Source organism: Erpetoichthys calabaricus, chromosome 2 (genome assembly GCF_900747795.2).
Source record: "Erpetoichthys calabaricus chromosome 2, fErpCal1.3, whole genome shotgun sequence".
In the NCBI taxonomy this organism is placed as follows: Eukaryota; Metazoa; Chordata; class Cladistia; order Polypteriformes; family Polypteridae; genus Erpetoichthys; species Erpetoichthys calabaricus.
This window is the reverse complement of record NC_041395.2, coordinates 212,295,100-212,316,725: the sequence shown is the minus strand read 5'-3', so window position 1 is coordinate 212,316,725 and position 21,626 is coordinate 212,295,100. Positions and strand designations below refer to the sequence as shown.

Here is a 21,626-nt window from a genome sequence, read left to right as displayed (position 1 = left end):
CACACACACGCACACACAATCTCACTCTCACTCAAAATGGGTAAGATTAAAGTTCCATAATCCAAAATGCATGTCTTTAGTATGTAGAGGGAAAAAAGGACCCTAAGAAAAGTCACAAAGTAAAAATTGTGGTTGTCTGAGGTAATGACAGTCTTGCAACAGAAGAATTTTTTTGCAAGCACGGCCATCCTTTTTACTTTCAGTCTCAAGAAAAACAAATGCACAATAGTGTTAAAAAGGAAAACAAAATAGTCTCCACATAAAGTGAGTGGCCGCTGTTAATCAGACTCGTTAGTCTAGTTCAGTAAATTCGTGGCTTAGCTCTTGTCGGCTCTTGTAGAACTGATTCCTTCTTCCAGGTGGTAACCCTTTTATAGCCCAAGGACTGGAAGGGGCGAAGTCAGTTCCCCTCAGTGGGAGGTTTCTCTGCACTTTGGAGGAAGAAAAAAACAAGGCAGTTAGCAGCAGAGGCCCCACTCAGCACTGGGTGGTATACCATACCAAGGAAGAGCTTGAACGGTGACCCATAGACGTGCATGCATGACAAAGTGTGAACTGGACACAAATATTGACTTTGTTGCAATTTGAACCTAGTATTTTTAAACTGTGAGCCAACAGCCCTAACTACTGCAACACCATGATTTCCATTATTTAAAAACATATAAAAAATAAGTTGAAACTAATAATGTCTTTTAGGACTAGTACTTTGCTGTATTTATTTTGTATGTATATGATTACATTTTAAGCATCATCTGAAGACTGGAGAAAAAAAGTTTGCAGTGAGTACTTCTTTATGCTTCCGGAATCAAAAAGATGTGAGGAGACCAAAAGAAGACCCAAAAACAGAACATCGATATGCTCGGTTAAAGTGAGCAGCCCAGAGGCAAAGCAATTTTTAAGACATCATAAAAGTGTTTAAACCCAGTCAGGCAAAAATCCCCCATGATAAGCATGCAACCTGTTCTTTACTTCATGTAATATCTTTCTTAAAGAAAGATGAGTCTATTGTGTATAGTGAGTATAAACCCCATTACACATTTTACATTTTTAGTTTTGAAAGATGAAGTGACTTGCTTAGGATCATGGAATTAGCAGGGAAAATTAAATCTGCAACCTTGTGCTTTTATTGTCTGATGCAGGCCTTATGGAATAAGTCAACATACATAAATATCTTGAAATAACCTGTATTTTTAGAGAGTAGATGTTGGGTATCAAATTGGTGCAACAGTTAACACTGCTGAGTCAGAGATCTATTGACCTAGGTTCAGGTGTTTATTTTAGTCACTATGTATGTGTAGTTTCCATATCCTTCCCATGTCTGTGTTTGATTTTTTTCTTTTGATATGTTATTTTCTTCCCATATCATAGATGTGCAGTGCATATGTTAGGTTAATTGGAATCCAATCCAGAGTGGGTTTTATGTACCCATTGCTGCCTGGATGGGTTCCATGTTGTCTTGTCCCAGTACTAGACTAACCTAGTTAAAAGTATTATTAGATCAATGGCTCTTTTGGCCGTGTTGTTTGTTCCAATTAGTTTCCCAATCGAATAGTGAGTCGTTTTCCTCTAATTGAACACACTGTTTAATAGACTGACAGACTGCAGCTCCTTCAGTATCAGACATACTAGCATGATTATCAGGAAACAACAGTTTAACTAACCAGAATTCCTGAAGAGTCAGAATGAAAATCATGGTGATGATGAATATTGTAGAAACCAATATATAAAACTCTAAATTATATCCATGTAACATGTTTTAATGTTTCCTACATTCCAATAAAATTTAGCAAACCCAGTTTTGAAATTTCTTCTGTCAAGTCTTTCATCATTCTGTGCCTACCCTGCTTGTTTTCTTGTTAAGAAAGTTGAGCAAACTTTATACAAAAAGGTGAATTTATAGCAAAATTATAAAAAATGGTGAAGAACTTAAAATTATGGTAAAACTATGAATATTTTTAACTTTCTAATAAATGTAAATTTTATCTTACCATTCTTTACTAAGTGCAGATAACAGAATCAAATAAAGACAAGCTACTGTATTTAAACAATCAATTAAAGTTGAGGAGAAAAAATGACTGATTGAGAAACCAGTTTAAACAAAAACCTGCAGCTGTAGTAGGTCCTTAGGATTGGGCTTGGGAACCACTGTGTTAGATAAAAAACTTTATTTTAGATGCTCTCTTTCAAAGTAACTATCATAGTGCCTTTTATGCATCAGTTGATAATAGTGAACAATGTATTAACTTGACAAATTAAAAATGAAACAGTAAATTACTTAGATAATAAAATGGATATAAGCGAGCATTTGTAATGACCCTTAAAAATATTTTCTGATCACCACTTAAAGAAGGAACTTTCTTCTGATCTGGAATCTTTGGGCTTCTTTTTTCCCCAATACATTTTAAAAATGTAATTCTTTTGAAAGTGAAATAAATAATACATGAGTGATGTATCCCGTTCTTTTTACACGAAATCTTTAGGAATGCACATTTTACCATATTGGGTACATCTATGAAGCTTTCAATGTAGATGTTATGTTTAAACTTTTAAATCAGATTAAAAATCATAAACATTACTAATGGCTTTTTTACTTCTTAAATCATAGGTTTATTATTGTAATTGGTAAACGTCTGTAGTTTAGAAAAGCATAATAGATTTGGGGAAAAGTGTTTACCAACACAAACATTATTTTAAACCACCTTATAATGTTTCCACTTCGGTAGAACAGCTTTAGAGCACTATATGTGTAACACATGCTGTCTGTGCATATGTGAATTCTCTTATCCCGAGTATGTACAGTACATGTAAAGATAAATTGGTCCAGTATGAATGTGTGCAGCTTTGTGACTGAATTTTACTCTTTTGATTCTATTAGTGATCTGTTCAAGGTTGACTCCTGTCTTGTATCCTCTTCTAAACTGTATGCTCTGTCTTTTATTTCTTGATTAGCCTCCTTAGGGATCTGTATAGTGTGTGTGTGTGTTTGTGTTTTTTCTTTTTTTCTCCTGTTGTTGCCAGCACATGCAGAAAGAAAGGTATCATCAGGAATAGTGTTTTGGTGTTTCACACAAAGGGATAAATTGAGCTTGGGGCTAGAGGTTGTGTAGGGTTAGACCTGCTGGGGGTGGGGACATGCCAAGGTACAGTGTCGTATTTCAGTCACTGAGGGGCTTATAGGGAAAGAAGCCTGCAGGAATGTTACTGAAGAAGTGAGACCTTTCAGCATTGTTAAATACCCAGGCTCATGAAAAGCACACCTGTTAACCCTTTCATCACAGGGTTATCCTAAGGACAATATGAGCAGGTCAGAGTTGTGTTGGTTTATATAAATAACACTTTGATTCACATATAGTCAAAGTGGATTTCTTGTGTAATAGATTCAGTTCTATTGGCGGTACTCATCCTACATGCCTTTGAACTTAAAATGAAACAAAGATTTTTATAGCTGTACCATACCAAAATACTTTACATTTTCTTCTTGAGTTATTTTGCTTTTTACTCTTTTTTAGCAAATTAAAAAAATACCTTGGTGAGTAGTCAGCATTTTTTAAGATGCTGGATGTTCTACTCTATTTAAAAAAGTGCACTTTTGCTTCATAGTCTCTTTAAACTGTATTTATGAGGTGAATTCTTGTGCTTTTAATCTGATCACACTCATTTTCTGCCTTATGTTTTTCTATAACTGTCCTTATTCACACTGCAGGTTCTTCCACACACTTAAACTTTTATACCTGGTTAACAGAGAGACATTATGCTAAATGTATTGTAATTTTAGGAAATGTATATAGAGATTTATGTAGGTATTGGAGATAAAGGTAATGTGAGAAGCAAATTGTGAGCAATTATTTTGCATATTGATGCCAGAGGATGTAAGACAATGTTTTGAACACACAATAGTGTTCCTTTAAAATGAATAGTAGGTTTGTGGTTTCATGAAGGAAAATAAATGTAATATATTGAAGAATATTGTGAGGTCATATGATTTACAATACATGTCATAGTGTAAGCAACAACAAAGTGGTGACTTTACCTGCTACAAAATTGTGTATCAACAAGTAGTGGTTTTTGAAGTGAACTCTGTCAAAAATGACAAATAAACATTTTTACTGCATAAACAATTAAATAAAGTATGAGTATTTAGCAGTCCAAAGAGAGGTTTTTTTTGGCAACTTTAAAAAACCTACAGTCTTTTTACAGGTAATGTGGCTATTATTACTTCCTTCCACAATCCAGAAATGTGTGGGTTAGATAAACTGATGACTCAGAACTATCCCATTGCAGGGCTACAGACAAAAAATCACCTCAAGGAGACAGTGGCTCCTAAAAGAAAAAATTAGGAGCCAATAGCTTTGATTTAGATGCCAAATAATCAAATGTGTAAAATATTAATCTGTCAGTCTCTTACCTTTCTAACCTCCATGTATGTGTGCCTACTTACTGCAATTTCCTTCTGTGAAATGTATCTTTCCCTTGTGATTTTTTTGTCCATCTTGATGAATTGGGTAATTGAATGTCATGATAAATTTCACAGTATATACTGTCATTAAGAACAGTGTATTTTATTTAGGCTCAGAGTCTGTGTAACTGAATGTCAGTGTCAGCGGGCCATCCAGTATAATTTGGTCGTCTTTTCGTCTTGTTTGAAGTGAGTCAGCAACCTTTTAAAATACATTTTACAGAATTTTAGCTGTCCTATGTTCATTTTGCCAGCAGCAGACAGGATGCTCTGCTCCAGCTTGGCAAGTGTCCCTTCCAGTGGATAGGACAAACAGACCCAGTGAAGAAAAAAGTGACAGTAGATTCTTTATAAATAGGTTTAGCTTTTCCCATGGAAATGTTTTTTTTTCCTCCTTTTTTCACTAGAAAAAAACTACTTGAGTAAATGTTTAAGAGCCAGGCACCAAGTATGTTCTGAAAGTCGATTAGTACATTTATTTTAAAGATTTGTATATTAAAGGTCTTTGTTCAGAGTTCTTGTGTGTCAACTAATGAATTATTAATTATAATTATTACTATTGTTAATATTTGACTAAATCTTTTTTCCCTTGTTTCTTTGTTGATGAGCTTCCGTTGAAGAATTTATTGGTAACAGAACATATAGTATGCACGAAAAAAAAAACTTAAATACTACTTTGTTAGTCATTACTTAGTTATACCATTTTAACAAAGTTTACAGTCTAACGTCATTCACAGAGAACTCTGGTTAAATGACAAGAACATGTAATACACATGCCTTTAAAACACAGACTTCATTATATTGTTGTGCATGAGGAAACAGCAGGCAGGCGGCTGTGTGTACATGTTTTTTGACAGACAGGCCAGCACTTTTATTGGAGCATGCATTAAATCAAAACAGAAACAGCAAGCAAAGGTGCACAAACACACACAAGGAGTTCCGTGACAATCACACCTAGTACACGTACACCAAGTCAGAAGGAACAATTGAATTCCACAGCTCGCATATATCTTCATAACAGGGGACTTGCATGATGGGCAGATGAATTTCAAATGTTTTGCATGTCTTCCTTGCGCTTTGATGACCTGTTGCATCATATTTAGACCTTTGTTCATCATTCTGGCACAAGTGTAACCAGCCTGTCCTTGAAATTCACCATTTGGAATACACAGCCGCCACATTAGCCACGCCACATTTTTACACAAGCATCTCCAAGTCCCTCACGCTTATAAGTGTGTGTGTGTGTATATATATATATATAATGTATTATATAATAAGTATAAACTATCTTTTAGTGGCATGCGGCTCATAGATCTCCAAGGAGGAACCCACCCACTGCCCCCACTGTACCGACACGTGTTAACGGCACATCCTCTCAACAATAAAAATAAAAAAAAATGGCCTTTTGCATCTGTTACAATAAAATTAGTTTAACATTTCAATTATTTCATTCGCCACTGACAATATACTGTAAGTAGAAATGAAAATTGCCAAGGCCTATTTTTGGTCACATTTGCATTCATTTCAGTTGCTATCTAGAGCCCTCCATTGTGTGTTTACCCTGTCATATATTAGCATCTTAACCAGAAAATGTTCATTGCTTCAGCCCCTGTGCTATTGCAATCACTGTACTTCATTAGGCATGTTTGGAAAAATTAATAAATCTTACATTTTTAACTTCTGCAAAATTGTATATCACTTTTCATGTGACATCTAAAGCTGGTGGCACTCTTTCATTTTACTAGCATTACATCTGGTGTGAAAGGTAAATTTTCATTCACCTTTTCATAGTTCTTCCTGATTTACCCACATAGCAGCTGAAGAACAGGCTAAAATTTGCATACTGTACATGACCAATGGAAATAAATGGAATATGTCCAATTGTTATGTCCTTTGCTCAGTCACTAACCTGTGAATGTATTTCTCATCATTGTCAAATTCACACTATTCCCTGACCAAGAATTTTATGTAATTCTCAAATTCGCGATAAAAAAATACTCCAGGCCAATAAACTTTAGAGATGCCAGTTAATCTAAGTTGTTCATCTTTGAGAAGTTAGAGAAAGCTGACTTCTTAAAGAAACTCCAAGTGCTTAAGAGAATTGACTGACTTGAATAACTATATAGGCTGGGAATTAAACCCAATGTCATGCGCTATATCTCTATAAAATGTTAAAACTAATAGTAGGTGTTTACAACAACAGCAACGTTTATTTGCATAGCACATTTTCAAACATGAAAGTAGCTCAAAGTGCTTTACATAAAATCTAAAGAACAGTTACTTGTAACAATAGGAAATCATTATGTCCAGCATGAAAAGAGGGCATGAAAATAAAAGCTCCAGTTGGTGTTCCAAGGCCAACAAGACAGCCCAGCTTTCCTTGGGCATTCTATAGTTCTTGGACAAAATCACTGTTAACTGGATACTTTAGTGGAGCTCTCTTCATCTTCCTAGCATCTCAGGAGTCTGCAGGATAGTTTGACCAAAGGGCAGCGGTACATATCTCCAGCACAGAGTACTACAAAAAAGGAAAACACACAAGAGTAGTGATTAGTGACCAGCCCATAAAACAGCAAATAGAACTAAATTTAATTTAAAAATCAGTGGCCTCCTTTCCTCATCATGCTAAGAATGCTAATATTTTTTACGCAGTTAAGAAAGCCAGATTAAAGAGGTGTGCTTTTGGTAGTTTTTTTTAAAGTTTTCAACTGTAGTGCCCTGGAGTATCTCCAATGGTAGAATATTGTGCTTTTCTAGTGCATAGAAGCAGAAAGCTATCTAACCAGTTCTTTTATACTTTGCTGTCAGAATACTGAGCAAGACAGTGTTAGAGGATCTAAGATTACTTACAGTTGGGCCCTTGAGCAAGGCCCTTAACCTGAAATTGCTTTATCCTGGGTATGACTTTAATCTGCACCCAGCCCTGCATGCAGGTCCTCCAACTTATAGGGAAAACATGGAGGTTGGTGGCAGGATTGGCACTCCAGCCACTGTAAAAAAAAAAAAAAAACTAACAATGGTCCAATGTGGTGCTGAGGTGTCACCCACTGCACTCGGGTCCCAGTGCAGGTGGTTTGTCATGTGGTGGGTACGGCAACGAACTATCAGCGCTTTCTCCCAACCTAGGAATGTATGAGGGCAGGCACTCCAGAATACAAGAAGATGCTAGATTGTTTAGAGTCTTGTATACAATTAAATGTAAAATCCTTCCAAAAGGACATTGACAGCCAGTATAATAATGCTAAGAATGACAAGATATACACAGATGTTCTTTTCATAGTTAAAATTCCTGATGCTTTGTCCTGCATTAGTTGCAGCCAAGTATCAACAAAATTTTGCCATCAATATAGAAAAAATTAAGCAAGACTTGCATAGATGGTCAACCCTTCGTCTCACTTTAGCTGGAAGAATTAACATTGTTAAGATGAATATCCTTCCTAAGCTTCTGTTTTTATTTCAAAACATTCCAATATACATCAATAAATTGTTTTTTTAAGAAATTAGATTCAGCCATAACCTCATTTATTTGGAATTCAAAACATTCACTTCTCTAAAGAGTGACCCTACAAAGACCTAAGGCAGAAGGTGCATGGCTCTACCTAACTTTCAGTTTTATTACTGGGCAGCAAACATACAAACTATAAAAACCTGGAGATGGACAGAAATAGATGAACATACATAGGCTTAGTCCACAATAGAAATAAAATCCTGCAGTACTTCTTTATATTCCTTGCTTTGTGCCCCAATAAATGCAAGTTATCGCCAATATACTAACAACCCAAATGTGCTTCACTCAATCAGAATATGGAACCAATGTAGGAAGTATTTTAAGATAGAGAAGCTTTTATTTGTGGCACCTCTGCACGAGAACCACCTTTTTCCACCCTCGCAAACATATGCAGTTTTGAATATCTGGAAAACATTTGGGATTAAATCACTTAGAGATCTGTACATAGACAACGTCTTTGTATCCCACAAACAATTACATTTCAAATTTAACTTTCCAGCAACAAATTTCTTTCACTACCTTCAAATCAGAAACTTTGTTAAGCAGAACCTGCCTAATTTTCCTCACCTCCCACCTACCTCTATGCTGGAAAAAAAATTGCTCAGTTTTGAAGACTCAGACAGCATTTCTGCAATATATAAAACCATTTTACAGTCCCTCCCTTTCAAAGATCCAACAGGACAGTGGGGAAAAGGATCTCTCACTCAACATCTCAGAAAAGGAGTGGAAGGTAGCAATGCAGAGAATTCACTCGAGCTCCATATGTGCAAAGCATACAATTATTCAACTCAAAATTATATATAGAGCACATCTGTCTCATTTAAAATTGTCCAAAATGTTTCCAGGGCAAGATCCAACCTGCGAATGCTGTAATCAAGTTCCAGCCTCACTGGGTCACATGTTTTGGGCATGAACCAAATTAACATCATTCTGGACCAAAATTTTTAAATGCCTTTCAGACAGCCTTGGTGTCACAATCCCTCCTAACCCTTTAACAATTGTGTTTGGTGTACTCCCAGATGGGCTTAAAGTGGAGAAGGACAAACAAACTGTAATTGCCTTTACTACACTATTGGCATGTAGACTTATCTTGCTCAACTGGAAGAATCCTAACTCTCCTCTTTTAAGTCAGTGGGTAACTGATGTTATATATTATTTGAAATTGGAAAAAATCTAATTCTCACTTGGAGGATCTGTGCAGAACCTTTTCAAATCCGGGCAGGATCTAATCAATAACATCTCTTATATATATTTTTCTTCTGGTTCATCCTGCTTCCACTTCAAAACCGGTCCCGCCCACACGCAGCTGACATGGCATTTCTCGATTCCTATTGGTCCTCTTCCATGTCATGCACTATACTGGCCTGCTGAGTGTAATACATCCAACAAGTACTTGAGGTGCTGCCACAACGGTAAAGTAGCTTTACCATCTTTGCGGGAGCCACCTGTGTCTTTACAACAGCTTCTTACACAGCAACATCAGAAGCTAAAAATTATTGTGAACACATTTGAGAATACAACTCTTCTTTAGCGTTTGCTTCAATGGGTGCACAGATAACTCAACCTCCTGGCCACAGGCCATACTGTTTTAAAATACATGGGCAAATTTATCACCAAATCTCTCCACTATACGCTAACACTTCTAACTCTCCAGGATATGGACAGTTGTGTGTTTTTGACACAGCGCAAGCTACTGAAGTCCGATTACAAAATAAAGCAAACTCTGCATGCAGTGAAAATGTACTTCTCCAGCTAGATTCCATGCTCAGAACCATCAACCCAAACACATGCATGAAATCGCTCAGTCCAATACAACAGCATCTGTACGAATGGTTTTCAAGGAAAACCCTAGGCAGGATTTACGATGATACAATGCCCCGACATTGCAGCGATTTTTGTCGTAGAAGATGGCAAAACACCTGCCGAAAGGGACATTTGCATCTATCCCATAGGCAACTCCTGTAAACAGATTTCCACGCTCAATATGAATTGCGATCCTATGGATTACCCACTTTTATTCCCTTGTGGAGACATTGGCTGGCACAAAGATTTACAACATGCTCCTGATTAAAGAAGCGCCAAGCGAATAAGGCTTACTCAATGCCAATTTTACGCGTGCAGATTAGCAATGAGGAATACATTTAGTATTTTGCACTCCAGCTGCAAACTATTCCAACAGTACGTTGTAGATGCGTATGTTAAAACAGAGGGCACGTGTCTCAACTACTGTATCTCAGATTACATCAATAAGATCTGCGCGTGGAACAATACAAAGGGCTATCAGACGCACTGCAAGCAAACACTGAAAATAACAACGTACGTGTAGGCAAAATGATCATATTACTGTCCACATTTCCAGGAAGTCCAAGATACATACAACAAAACTATCAGGATGCCATGGCCATAGTACGTAAATTCAAAAAAAGCCTGATTTATTTTTCACATGTAATCCTGCTTGGCTGGAAATTCTACATACACACTGCGTCTTTCAAGAAGTATTTATTTCTTCTTGATTTCTGAATTCCTTTCTCACCATTTTCCATTCCTATTCTTACACCGCCATATGCTACGGCGGACTCAGCTAGTTTTAGAATAAGCTTTTAAAGCACTGAGGAAGCAGATTCTCCTCCATTTCTTTTTCTTCTCTATGTATCTTTATTCACTTATTAATTCAACTATTTACAAATTTTTACTAGCTTTAAGTTTTACTCTGCTGGTTATGCTCTATTTCTCAGGGGTGGGGGTTGATTTGTTTTCGATCCTATTATTGTAAAAATTGATCTATTTGTATGGAATGTTGTGTGATTATAATAAAATCAATAAAATGAAAAAAAAAAAGAAAACCTACTTTTTCTAGAATTTTGCTTAGAAAAGATGGCTTAGAGAGTAATCTAAAATTTTCCAAGGCAGAAGCATCAAGATTATTTTACTATAAGTATTGGCTTAAATACAGTAGTTTTTGGAGAATCAGGAAAAATGAATGAACAATCCAATGAACAATGAACTGTATCAAGTACATTGTCAATTATAGAATCAGAGGCATCTATAAAAAGACTATTGGGAGTGGATCAAGGTCATATGTGGATCGTGTTGAGTATTTATTCTACGAAGATTAGTTCGGCTTATTTTAGTAAAGTCGCTTAGTGATTGTGCTTACTACGTTGAAGTTCAGCTAGGTTTATACTTGAGGTTTGTGGTATACTACAACTAATATACTGCACTTTCTCTGAAAAGAATGCTCCAAAAGCTTCTCATTTAGCCACTGTTTGTAAATAATATTCTTGGAATTCTTGCAGTATTATTTATAATTTTGGAGAAAATATGAATATGTGTATTTCACTATTATGAGGTAGGCTTCTATCCTAATGATATGTGATCCAGAGATACATAAAAGAACCAGAAAAAATAGTATTTCTATTCTTTTATATTGAAAAATAAAAACTAGGGTTGCTGCTTAAGTAACCATTTAAGCTGCCAGCTGCTGGCAGCCTGATTCAGTTTCCAGTGTAGTATTTTGACATAACATTTTTAAACCTGCTTAATCCAATTCTGTGTGATTTGTTCTCCATCCTGATAGTACAGAACGTGATGCAGAAACCAACGCATAACAGGGTGCTAGTAGTAGTATCCCAATCTATTGCTGTTATGTTTAAGTGAGGGTTTCTCCCAGCCTTATGTTTAAATTCCTTTCTATTTCCTTTTTTGATTATTTGATTATTTTATGATATTGTTGTTACCTATTTTTATTCTACTTATGTATTTTATTCTATATTATTTTATTTTTTGATTATTTATATTTTTGTTTTCCTGTGTTCCTTGTATTTTGTGGATGAAATTCCCCAGGAGGCGCGGCCCCCTATATCTCTCTGCAAGAAAGTGCTCCCAGCCTTTAAATGCAAGCTGGGAGAGCAAGCTCCTTGCGGTTCATTGAATGTGCTTTGCAGGAGAATTAAGTGAGAATTTCTTTATTTATTCTTTGGATCCCTGGTTTTATGGTTTTCTTCTGCTCTTGTATTTTGATTATGATTTTACAGATTTAGGATTGAGTTTAGTTTCTTTGAATTGACTTCATGGCAATTTCTTTTGCTTGATTTTTTTGAGCCTTGTGCTATCTTCTTGTTAATAAACATTTTTATTTATAAAGATTTTTGGGGGACTATTCTTTCCTCAAACCATGGGTTTTTATTTTTTTTCCTTCCCTTGAAAGGCAGTGTGAATTATTGGGGTATTTTAATGTATTTAAACATTGACCACAAAGCTGCCCATGGCCAGGTGTAGGGGGACGCCAACCTTTTGAGTAGTCACTTGGGATGTAGGGGAGTGAGCCTTTTTTGGACAGGCAATGTAGGATACTGGTTTGGAAACCCCAAACCATCCCCATTTCTGAGTGCCCTGAGTCATAACAATTGCAGGGCACACTACTCCACACTCACATTCACACAGGGCCAATTTAGAATTGCCAGTTCACCTAAAGATGGCATCACATTAAATGACCTTTATTCACAGGTGATGTCAAACTTGATTACTGCAGTTGCTGATCTCATCGCCTGAGGATGTCAGATTACACAGCAAGGTATCATGTCAGAAGATAACTCGGATGAGTCTGTGGTGACTGCGACTGGCCTCAACTCGTTAAGATTACATTAATGAAGTCTGTGATTGAAAATTGCTGAAAAAATCATGTAATTCAACAGGGAGTTGATATGCATGCCTTTGGACTGTGGGAGGAAAAGCCAGGCAGTCACAAGAACTTACAAAGTCTAGACAGGGAAGATAACTGAGCTCTGGGACTCAAATCCATGATGTTGAGTCTGTGAATCCTTACAGTATTACCGTAAGCTCAGTGGTATTTAAAGTTACTCATCAAATTCTTTTTATTGTTTCAATTCTGTCTTTCAGTTTGTCATTATAATAGGAATATTTTTTGAAATGGGTCTCCTGCCAGCAGACGGCCTGTAAGTCCCATCTGGGATGCCACTTGTGGACACCAGGGGTCGTACAGCTCCCCAAACCTTGGACACAACAGACACTGAGTCCAAATCCAGCACGCAACACACCTTTATTAAGCGTGGGAAACATTTTTCCATCGTTTCCCACCTTATACAGTACAGTCCAGCAAGCACAATAACCACAACAACTTTCTTCTTTTCTTTCTCTGCCACTTGTCTGCCTCCAGTCCTCCTCCCACAAGCTTTGTGCTCCTCCATCCTACTCTGGCTCTTGGAGGAGTGGCAGCTGGCTCCTTTTATAAGGCACCCGGAAGAGCTCCAGGTGCTTGGTGATCTAATTCCGGCAGAACTTCTGGGTAATGCAGTGTTGCATTTGTCATTGTGCATTTAGATGTGTACATTACATATACTGAATTGTTTATATTATTGTTTTTTTTTTTTTACATTTTATTACCAATCTCAGTAAACAGCTTGTTAGTTTTTTTTATTATAACTTGCAGCTATTTGCTATTTTTTGTGTGGTCACATTTTTAAAAAGACTTTGAGCTGATCTAAGCAGAAATAATCATATTCCTATGAAACAATAACTGACCTTGTGCAATTCTTAAAAGATACAGTTTGGATCATGAAGTTATGTTATCCTGCAGACATACTTCAGCTTTTGATAATGTTTGACTTATCACTTCAATAAACACATAAAACAGTATTTGACAGCTATAATAAAATAGAAGAGCCAAAAAAACAAAATTAACCTTTGAATGCAAAGAATTGAAAGCAGCTTCTCTGATAACTTCAAAGTTTAACTGATCAAATGACTGAGACAGACAAGAAAAATGAAGATTAAAATTTTATACAACTAAAATTTATTCGGATCAATCATTTACAAAATGTTACATTTGAAGACTGTTTTCCTAGAAGTTAGAACTCAAGACAAGGTTATTTGTGGTTTTTGTGTCCATTTAATCTTTATTAACAAGCAAAGAATGATCTATTAACAAATGAAGAAGATATGTTGATTGCTCTTTCCTCATTCGTTATGTAAAAATTTGAATAATAGTTTACTTTTCGATAAATTTTAGGTAGAAATCATAGCGATTGTGGACTTTTAAGTGAGTAAACGTTTAGATTCCTATTTCAGTTTGCTTCTACAAGCTTATGTGAAAGTGGATTTTTGGCTATCACTGCAATGAAAACTCATTATCAAAACAGGCTAAACATAACACCTACATGAAAGCTTTAAAAAATCTTTCACCAGATATTGATGATTTGTGTAATATAATGGCAGCACATCCTTCTTATTTAAATGTATTATACTTGAAACATGAATCAGTTCTTATTACATCTTTTTACTTTTTTTTTTTCATTTTCATTTTGGTTCCATGTATCAAATTTTTTTTGTGTAGTTCTCCGCAGTTCAAAAACAGTTTTAAGAAATGCTGCTCAATGTGATTGCTACTGCATTCAAAATTAGGGTATTGAAGTTTCCTGATTTTAAAACTATTTAAGTGCTTAGTTTACTTTTTCTTAAATGTATTAATGCCTTTTGAAAAAGTTCTCTACAAAGAATTCCTTAGATTCTTATTATTATACCCGTGGTTCTCTTTTCTTCACTGTATAGTATTATTTGTTTTGTCGTTTGCTCTATTATTTTTACAGGTAGCTGGCCGGAAAGGTTTTCCCCATGTAATTTATGCCAGGTTGTGGAGATGGCCAGACCTTCATAAAAATGAGCTGAAGCATGTAAAGTTTTGTCAGTTTGCCTTCGACCTGAAGTATGACAACGTCTGTGTAAACCCTTACCACTACGAGAGGGTGGTGTCCCCAGGAATTGGTATGGCTTGCTGTCTTCTGCACGTTATCCTTGTAATCTACACATGCTTTATGAACCAATTGCTATCTTTAATGATTTATTGGAGTTAATATTTGACAAAAATCTGTGAATTTTTAAAAGAAATTTTTTTAATTAGATTTTCAGTATGTTATGTTGTGTACTGTAATTTTTTTGTGAACTGATAATGTATCAAGTCTTTGAACAATGTTGAATTAATAGTTGAATAGAAATATATTTCACAAATTGCAGTAATATATATAAGTATGTAATACTTTTTCTTTTTTTTTTATAAGCAGGACTCAGTCTTCAGAACACAGGTATGTAATGTATTTGGGTGTCCTTCCTCCAAAAACTTTAGTTGTTCTTCTTTCCAATCAAATTAATCTGTCTTCTCCATTCACATACTATATTCTTGTTATGTGAAGTTTCTGATTTCCATTTATACTTGGCTTACTTGTTTTGGTTTATCCCTTTATTAAATGAATACTCAAAAATGATGTTTTTTAAATGTTACTCTTCCTATGTAGTTTTTAGTGATTGCCAAGAAAAAATATTAATCTGTATTTGTAACAAAGTTTCAAATATAACAGATGTCTATAGAGATCAGCAAACACTATGAAAAAATCCAAGTAAAATATCCCATGTTACTTAAGTCCCATAATCCACATGTCAGGTCATCCGGCTGTATGTTCACAACATGCAAAATGCATGCGTTTTATGCTAAAATATTTTAAAATAAATACTTCTGCAAAATTAAAGTAGTGCATGAACAGGAACAAGATTGCAGTTTTAAATTGAAGACAGGACTCTTGACCAGTGCAGACGCAGAGAAATTTGGTCTTCAATTCAGAAGCTCCATCCCGTGTAACAGTGTTTCTTGTTTGTGCTCTACTTTTATTTTCCAGAAGTATTTATTTAACAGTATTTTAGCAGGATATACATATGTTTTGCATATTGTGAGCATATAACCGTATGACCTATAATGTGGGTTATGCAACTTGAGTAACATGGGATTTTTTTCCTTGGACATTTTTGGTATTGTTTGCTGTTGTCCGGCACATCACTACAGCAACATGGGGTAAGTAAAATAAAAAATACCATAAATACAATGTAATATATGTACTTGCTAATTCAGTGTTTTTAAATACTATACATATTTGATATGAAGACAAATGGGGCTTATGAAAGCATCATGAACATTCATCCATCCATCCATTTTCCAATCCGCTGAATCCGAACACAGGGTCACAGGGGTCTGCTGGAGCCAATCCCAGCCAACACAGGGCACAAGGCAGGAACCAATCCCGGGCAGGGTGCCAACCCACCGCAGGACACACACAAACACACCCACACACCAAGCATACACTAGGGCCAATTTTAGAATCGCCAATCCACCTAACCTGCATGTCTTTGGACTGTGGGAGGAAACCCACGCAGACACGGGGAGAACATGCAAACTCCACGCAGGGAGGACCCGGGAAGCGAACCCAGGTCCCCAGGTCTCCCAACTGCGAGGCAGCAGCGCTACCCACTGCGCCACCGTGCCGCCCATGAACATTCATTGTAAGTGTAAATAATGGCTATTGTCTTCAGTCTAAAAGAGCTGCTGAATATTATTTTTTTCATCCCAGTGATAAAGTAATGCATTAGTTAGAATTACTGGGAACTAGTGTGGCATGGTGATATAGTAGTTAGTGTTGTTACTCAACACTAGGAATAGGGCATATAGACTTTGCATGTTCTCCAAGTGTTCAAAGGTTTTTTTTTTTTTAGGTATATCAGATTTTCTCCTATATCACAAAAATGTTCATGTTAGATGGTTGACAACTGTCATTTGATCCTCTATTAATGAGTGATTTTATACATGAGTGTGCTATGCATTCGATTGGCTCCCCATCTAGTGGCCTTGAAGAAAATGCTGCCCAGAGTGGGATTGTGACCATACATTTAATTAATAATATTCAGTGAGTAACTGGCTGGCTGGCTACTGAGAGCTGAAGACTGAAAAGAAATGGATATAAATTGTTTTTGTTGACCAGTAAATGGTTATACACTTCTTTGCTATTATAATTATCTTTTACATTTTAATAAAATAATAATAATTGTCTACATTTACCATGTGTGCATAAATAATGCAAACTAGAGAACTTGTTTTGCATTAGTAACACAAAGCCAGAATGTGGCTAAAAGCACTACAAAATGGGGTGAAAATCACTAGACTTTCTGATATGCTGGTGTTGGAACCTTAGCTTCTTGTGTGTAGTAAAGATCCAATGTTTCCCTGAGTTTCAACATCACATTTCTGTATATGCCTCCACATATACTTAATACATACTGGTGAGATGCAGCAGTTTCAATAGAACTCTCGTATACTAATTATTCATACATTCATCCATTTTCTAACCAGCTTGATCCAATTTATAGCATATTCCAGCAGCTTCAGATGCAAGACAGGAAGCAACCTGGATGGAGATTAAAGTCATTGACAGGGTACATTCATGCACACAACTACATTCACACCACCAGTCTAATTTAGATTGTAAGTTAACCTAAACCACACATCTTCAGGATCTGGGAGGAAGACCAAGAGAAAAACTCATGCATACAGACATTGAACATGAAAACTCCATACTCCATAATAAGTAGGCTAACACTGATGCCTAGTTCTAATTAAGAATTGAATAAAGAAAACTAGAATAAACAGTAATCGGATAAATTATTCTCTTCACAGAAGAGTGAAACCTTGAGACTACACACTATGATGATACACCTACAGTATGTGCTATATCACAGCAACCCTATTCAAACCTTTATCTTGGTTTTCTGTGGATATTGTTTATGTTTATTTTAATTCTTTACCTCTTTGTTTAACTGGAAGGATTATTTCTTTGCATAGTCATAGCTAAAATTATAAGATAATACCTACTAGAAATTTAGCCTCAACAAATTTCATATAAAGAACTGTTTAACTTAATTTTGATATACAGTGGAACCTCGGTTCATGACCATAATTTGTTCCAAAACTCTGGTCGTAAACTGATTTGGTCGTGAACCAAAGCAATTTCCCCCCATAGGATTATATGTAAATACAATTAATCCGTTCCAGACCATACGAACTGTATGTAAATATATATATTTTTTAAGTGTTTTAAGCACAAATATAGTTAATTAAACCATAGAATGGACAGCGTAATAGTAAACTAAATGTAAAAACATTGAATAACACTGAGAAAACCTTGAACAGCAGAGAAAACTAATACTGTAATAGTTCGCGCTATACCGCTACCAACTGCTGGCTAAAAAACACTTTTTTTTTAATGAGTTTTAAGCACAAGGGAAAAAAAATGAACATTTGAAAAAATCCGTAATTTAATAAACCACCAAGAAAAGTAACATGCAACAATGCACGCTACAAACCGATCGCTGTAAACAGAAGTGAAAACAAAATCAAGCCCAGTGCATTCTTTAACTGCCTTCCTACCTTATGAGTCCAGCCCTCTCTTTCGCTCGAGCTGCCTGTGTGTGTGCGCGGCTCTCTTTCGCGGTGCCTGTGTGTGTGTGCAGCTCTCTCTCGCGCTGCCTGTGTGTGTGTGCATCTGTCTCTCTCCAGCTGCCTGTGTGTGTGCCTGGCTCTCTCTCGCGCTCTGCCTGTGTGTGTGCCTCTGTCTCTCTCTGGCGCTGCCTGTGTGTGTGCATCTGTCTCTCTCCCGCTGCCTCTGTGTGTGTGCCTCTGTCTCTCTCCCGCTGCCTCTGTGTGTGTGCCTCTGTCTCTCTCTCGCTGCCTGTGTGTGTGCGCGCGGCTCTCTCTCGCGCTGCCTGTGTGTGTGTGTCGCGCGCTCTCTCGCTCTTGCTCGCTGCACAGGCAGGAAATGCACAGGGAGAGACTGAACATGTACAAATTGAAAGCGAAACTGGCTTGTTCGTATACCGAGTGTGTGGTCGTGAACCAAGGCAAAAGTTTGGCAAACTTTTTGGTCGTAAACCGATTTGTACGTGTACCGAGACGTTCGTGAACCGAGGTTCCACTGTATTTACTTTTTAATTCTATACCACTTTTTTGTATTAAATCCATTTCATAATTTGTCACCTTAAAAAATATTTAATAATGACAAGGCAGGAAAATATGAATATAGAATGACTGAACAATCTATTATAAAAACAGCAACTAATCTTTGTGGGAATGGATTTCAGAATCCTCAAAATGGAGTACTGCCATCAAGAGGCTATTCTCTTTGCTTAGAGGGAGAGAGATGGTGAAGCCAGATTATGGAGTGATGATTGTTATCTTCTTGAGTTCAGATTTAATTCTTAAAAATCAATACTTTTATGAATGTGCATCTCTCAATATGATTTGTTGTTAAAATGCATGCCATCCTCTGGTGTAATTTCTTAAGTCCCAATAGCGATCTCTGAATTATTGATCGGTAAAAGCTGGTTCTTGTACTTTTGTCAAGTTACTTTTATATTTTTGTAAGTGAGCAAATTTTATTTGTAACTAATGTGATGATATATACATTCCAGCAGTTTATAGATTTTGTCTATGCAGTTTTTCATGAGTTCTGGTGGTCATTCAAGGCATTAGTGTGATTCATAGCTGTAGCTGTTTGAAATTGGCATTGCACTTTATGTCTGACTTACTACTTATAGAAAGTATTAGTACATTAAGATACAGGTTAATTATATGCAATGTTTATTTCATTTGGTACCATTCCAATATATACTTAACATTAATTCCTTTACACTTACTCTTCATCTCTGTGTCCACAGCTCCTCCTGCCCGTTTGATTAAAGAAGAATTCATGCACGATTGTGTCCAGTTAGATATGCCCACACAGGCTGACCACTCCAGTGGAATGAAGCTGCCACCACCTGACCCGTTTAGTCAACCTTTGCCGCCGTTGCAACTTCCTGAAACCTCAAGACCCCCACTTGTAAATCTGTATCCTAACATACCCCTCTCTCCAAATGGTAAGGATGTCACAGGTATCCAGAGTGTTGTCTATCAACTGTATAGCAGCCAGTGTATTCAGCTTCTGCTAATAAAATACATAAGATTGATGGTTTGCTATGGTAGAAATATAGTTCCATCTGAATAAACTTCAAGTTTACTAGAAGCCATAAATATTCCAGTTTGTTTATAATTTATGAATTGTTTTTTATTCTGCATCAGATTCATATTCATCCTTTTCAGTATATACTAGGGGGCTCCGCCCCCTGCTCGCTTCGCTCGCCAACCCCTGGTGTTGGGAATGACAAAGAGTGTGATGTATGAATGAGATATAGAATAGTGTGAAGGTGTAGATGATGCAAATAGAAAGCAAACAATAAAGTGTGTGGCACAGTGTAAAGGTTTATTTGAAAATTTCTTTGTACACGCCGTTTAAGTGTAAAAGGTAATTCCAGGTCAGAACTTGTAATGTCAATGAAGATGGTTATTGTTGTGATCAGAGTCAAGTTTGTCAGAGCTTAGAAAGAGTTGTGTCTCTCCAGGAAGTAATGGAATGACTTGGGTATTTATGTTTTCCACATTAATATTTTTTGGACATAATATAGTGCGTTGTGTTAAAAGGGGGCATTTGGTCTAATGAGATTGCTGTTCCAAATCTCTCTGTAACTAAGTCGTCGCAGATAAAGGCTTGAGGAATTGTAATAATATGTGGGTGAAGTCCATCTGTATTGGTGAGTGTACCATCTCCCAGTTGTAATAAGCAATTGTTATGATCTGGTTCTGGACATCGTATCTTTTTTACTAACTGTATCTTTTGAATGCAATGCCAATTGTCTGCGTATTTTAAGGTGCACTGAACAATAGCTGAGCGCATGGCATGTGGAAGAATAGCTAAGCACTGTCTAAAATCTCCTCCTAATAAAAGTACCTTTCCTCCAAAGTGAATATTATTATTCATAAACGTTTGTAGAAGTTTATGAATGGTGTTGAGTAAGTGACTGGATGCCATTGTACATTCATCAATAATTAACATTTTTGCAAGACGGATGTCACGTGCAGTGCCACCGTTAATGTTCATAGTGGATACCGATTTGTAGGATCTAATGCAGTTGATAAAGATTTCACTTTCAGGTACATCGTTAGTTAGAAGCTTCTGTAGATATTCAGGATATGAATGTAAAGGAGGCAGTCTAATTTGACCCTTTTGACAACAACGTGTAAATGTATTACTTGTATTGCCAGTTGTTTCTTCAGGGAAGTGAACTGAATGACAATGATTGCAAATGACATTCATTAATCCAAATGAATTTTCCTGGTGTATGTTTTGCTTGGGCCGTTTGAGAGGCGCGTTGTTGCATGTGTAGTATTTGGGACGTGTTGTTTTGGAGATGTATTCGATTTGCCTGTGCTGTGTGAGAAGCCCGTTGTAGCCTTCCTTGCCGTTAATGTATGTCTGAGACGGGAGGTGTTTCGTTTTGAATCCGTGCCTGTTGCGATGCAGCACTTTGATTGATAGATTGCGTCATGTGGATCTAGGATGTAGATTTGTGCATATTTGCGTTGTTGATTTGTTTCAGGGTGCACTGTTCCAATGCGATGCAGTATTTGTGCACATATGCGAAAGCAGTATGGGCCATTGCCTTTTGGTGGCCTGATATTTACTCCGGTAGATGCAAAAGCAAATGAACTATTGTAGGATCTAATGCAGTTCATAAAGTTTTTACTTTTAGGTACATCGTTAGTTAGAAGCTTTAGTTGAGCTTTGCGTTTTTGGAGCCGAGACATTTTTTCTTCTAGAATTATGGATAAGTAATAAGGAGTATTGCACTCACTGTTAATATGGAGCCTTTTCTGCGGTTGAACGGTTAATAGTACCTTATTGTAATGAGATCCACCTATGCTGCATAGTGTGAATTGTGTTTGGTCCCGTTATC

At 36.6% G+C, this 21,626-nt stretch overlaps 1 protein-coding gene across 5 annotated transcripts in view; it reads left to right on the top strand.

Moving 5' to 3' along the window:
* Positions 1–21,626, top strand: part of smad10a (SMAD family member 10a) — a 104,366-nt gene that overhangs the window by 43,498 nt on the left and 39,242 nt on the right. For 3 of the 5 annotated variants that reach the window (XM_051923074.1, XM_028795111.2, XM_028795110.2), the window contains exons 3-5: positions 14,570–14,744; positions 15,038–15,061; positions 19,512–19,712. In XM_051923074.1, the coding sequence (XP_051779034.1) occupies positions 14,570–14,744; positions 15,038–15,061; positions 19,512–19,712 (400 nt within the window). The remainder of the gene's footprint in view (positions 1–14,569; positions 14,745–15,037; positions 15,062–19,511; positions 19,713–21,626) is intronic. The other 2 variants (XM_051923072.1, XM_051923073.1) reach the window with 2 other exon arrangements.